The sequence below is a fragment of the Rhipicephalus sanguineus genome, chromosome 3 (genome assembly GCF_013339695.2).
Source record: "Rhipicephalus sanguineus isolate Rsan-2018 chromosome 3, BIME_Rsan_1.4, whole genome shotgun sequence".
Taxonomy (NCBI): Eukaryota; Metazoa; Arthropoda; class Arachnida; order Ixodida; family Ixodidae; genus Rhipicephalus; species Rhipicephalus sanguineus.
The window spans coordinates 159843869-159845955 of NC_051178.1; the positions used below are offsets into that span (position 1 = coordinate 159843869).

The window sequence follows — 2087 nt, forward strand, 5'->3', positions numbered from 1 at the left end:
GTCAAAGATTGAGCCTCCAAAATTTAGTTTGTTCTTGTATACGTGCCATCTAGCGAAGCGAAAGGAAGTTAATGGGTTGATAAAGGAGACTAGACACGTTGCCGGCACATTATTCTTTCTAATCGTAATTCTTTTTCCACGCATGATAAGTCCGCATGACGCAGTTTAAGAAGGAGCAGAAGCTTGGACCATGGCTCTGAAGTAGTGTCCTCGAAGGGGGTGGGAAATCTAGGCCACAGTTTCAGCTTTGTTGTGTAAGTACCTATGGTGTGGCCTATGCTAAAACCATTCAGTGCGATTGAACGTACAGTCATAAACCATAGGATATGCTTGTTGAACAAATAAACGAATTAAAAATGATCACTTTCTATCGAATAAACGAATGGGATTACAGAGAAGCAAAACATCAAACAAGCACCAAACAGCTTTTGTTTAGATACAACTGCCATTCACTTGCCATATAATAACAATGCCGTTGTCATAAGACCTGCAATTTTGTTCTTTTTTTACTACAACTGGATGTTATCGAAGCCGATGCTAACTTGTGCGTCGTGCTGCCCTAGTCACACATCATAAAGACACCGGGGAAGTTTTTAAGTGGCAGTGACCTATATGGAAACCTCTTACATATCCCGTTTCTTATCTCCTTCTTTTCGCACGTCTCCTTTATTTAACGCTAGTTTTTCTTTTTTCCTTCCTCTCCAGTGCAGTGCAGCAAACCATAAGCTTATTTTTCGGTGAACCTTCCTGCCTTTCCTCGTTTATTTATGTTTCTGTACTGCGGAATTATGTTGACTTTTCTTCGACGGACTGCGTCTCGCTCAACAGTGCCATTGTATTTATGTCATTAACAGTTCAATCGCACCAAATGGGGCTGCTCTTGGCGCGCACTGTCATTTCCCCGCCGACATTGCCGGACACATTGTTACTGCCGTGGTGCTGTGTATCCTAGCCAGCAGCAGTTTCTGTGCAGAATGCATCGGGCCAACATAAAGCTACTGCGCGTTAGTAAAGTTCCACCAGAAAGTCCAAACACAAACCTAAACATGAGTGTCGCCTTCGAATCCTCGCCATTGTGCTAGACTGCATTTTGTTTTCTGTGCAGAAAAGGACATACCGCTTGGACGGCAGTCGTATGCAAGGCTACTGGCAGGGCGGTATCCTACACATAAGGATGTGGCACATACTTATGACATTGTAACCGACAAAAGCCAGCCGCCACCTATTGGAAACCAAATCAGCCTGTTTCAAAGCATAAGTTCATGACGGTGCGCGAGATCTCTACAATTATATGCGCACATTCATAACAGCGACGAGATAGAGAGAAAGAGACAGGCACAGACGAGGTTAGTGAGGGTGACAGCCTGAATACAATCAATGCATTTGGTGCAACATAAACATGCGAGTGCAGAACGTATAGAATGGAGTAGCCGATGTGATAAAAACCTCAGCCTCTCCTCAGCAAGGAAGTTAGAACACAGAACCGTGATTACGCTGGTCGTTTCGGCTCGTTATAAGGTCCGACATATTGCTATGCATCAATGTCCGATCATCTCTGTAGATTTTCGAAGCTCGTCATTGCTGGATCATTACGCGGACAGCACACAGCGGACAGCATCACACGTTAACCGATCCGACATACAGACCGGGACAGGCAGCGTCCTGCTGTGGCCGTTGCGAAAATACTTTGCCACGTGTGCTTACTTGCCTGAGGAGTCTAAGGCTTTGTGCAACTGTCGCCTGTCATGCTGGCGGCGCGGGACACCCGTACTCGAAGGACGGGACTGTCAATATTTACACAGGGTGGCAGACGATCTATTTTCTTTTTAATCCACACTGTGTCACTGCGTGTCACGCTTTGGTAGGAGTGTTGGGATAAAGGGAGACATACGTGTATATGCAGAAAGAACAACAAAGAGTGATGTGCCAACCAACCAGGGAAGCTTAGGAATCGACACAATGACTGGTGACTGCAGACGCCGCTCTATGTCGGCTTCGAGCTTGGATCTGCTTCCGTTCTATCGTCTTCTTTCGTTCCATGTGCGCGTGAGAAAATGAACATTCGACTAAACAAAGCGCCATGTTTT

General features: G+C 45.6%; 1 protein-coding gene across 1 annotated transcript in view; it reads left to right on the forward strand.

Moving 5' to 3' along the window:
• The window catches only part of LOC119386031 (uncharacterized), a 163669-nt gene extending 162468 nt beyond the window's left edge, over nt 1-1201 (forward strand). The window contains exon 3 of the mRNA XM_049414201.1: nt 1106-1201. Within this exon, the coding sequence (XP_049270158.1) occupies nt 1106-1201 (96 nt within the window). The remainder of the gene's footprint in view (nt 1-1105) is intronic.
• The last annotated feature ends 886 nt before the right edge of the window (nt 1202-2087 follow it).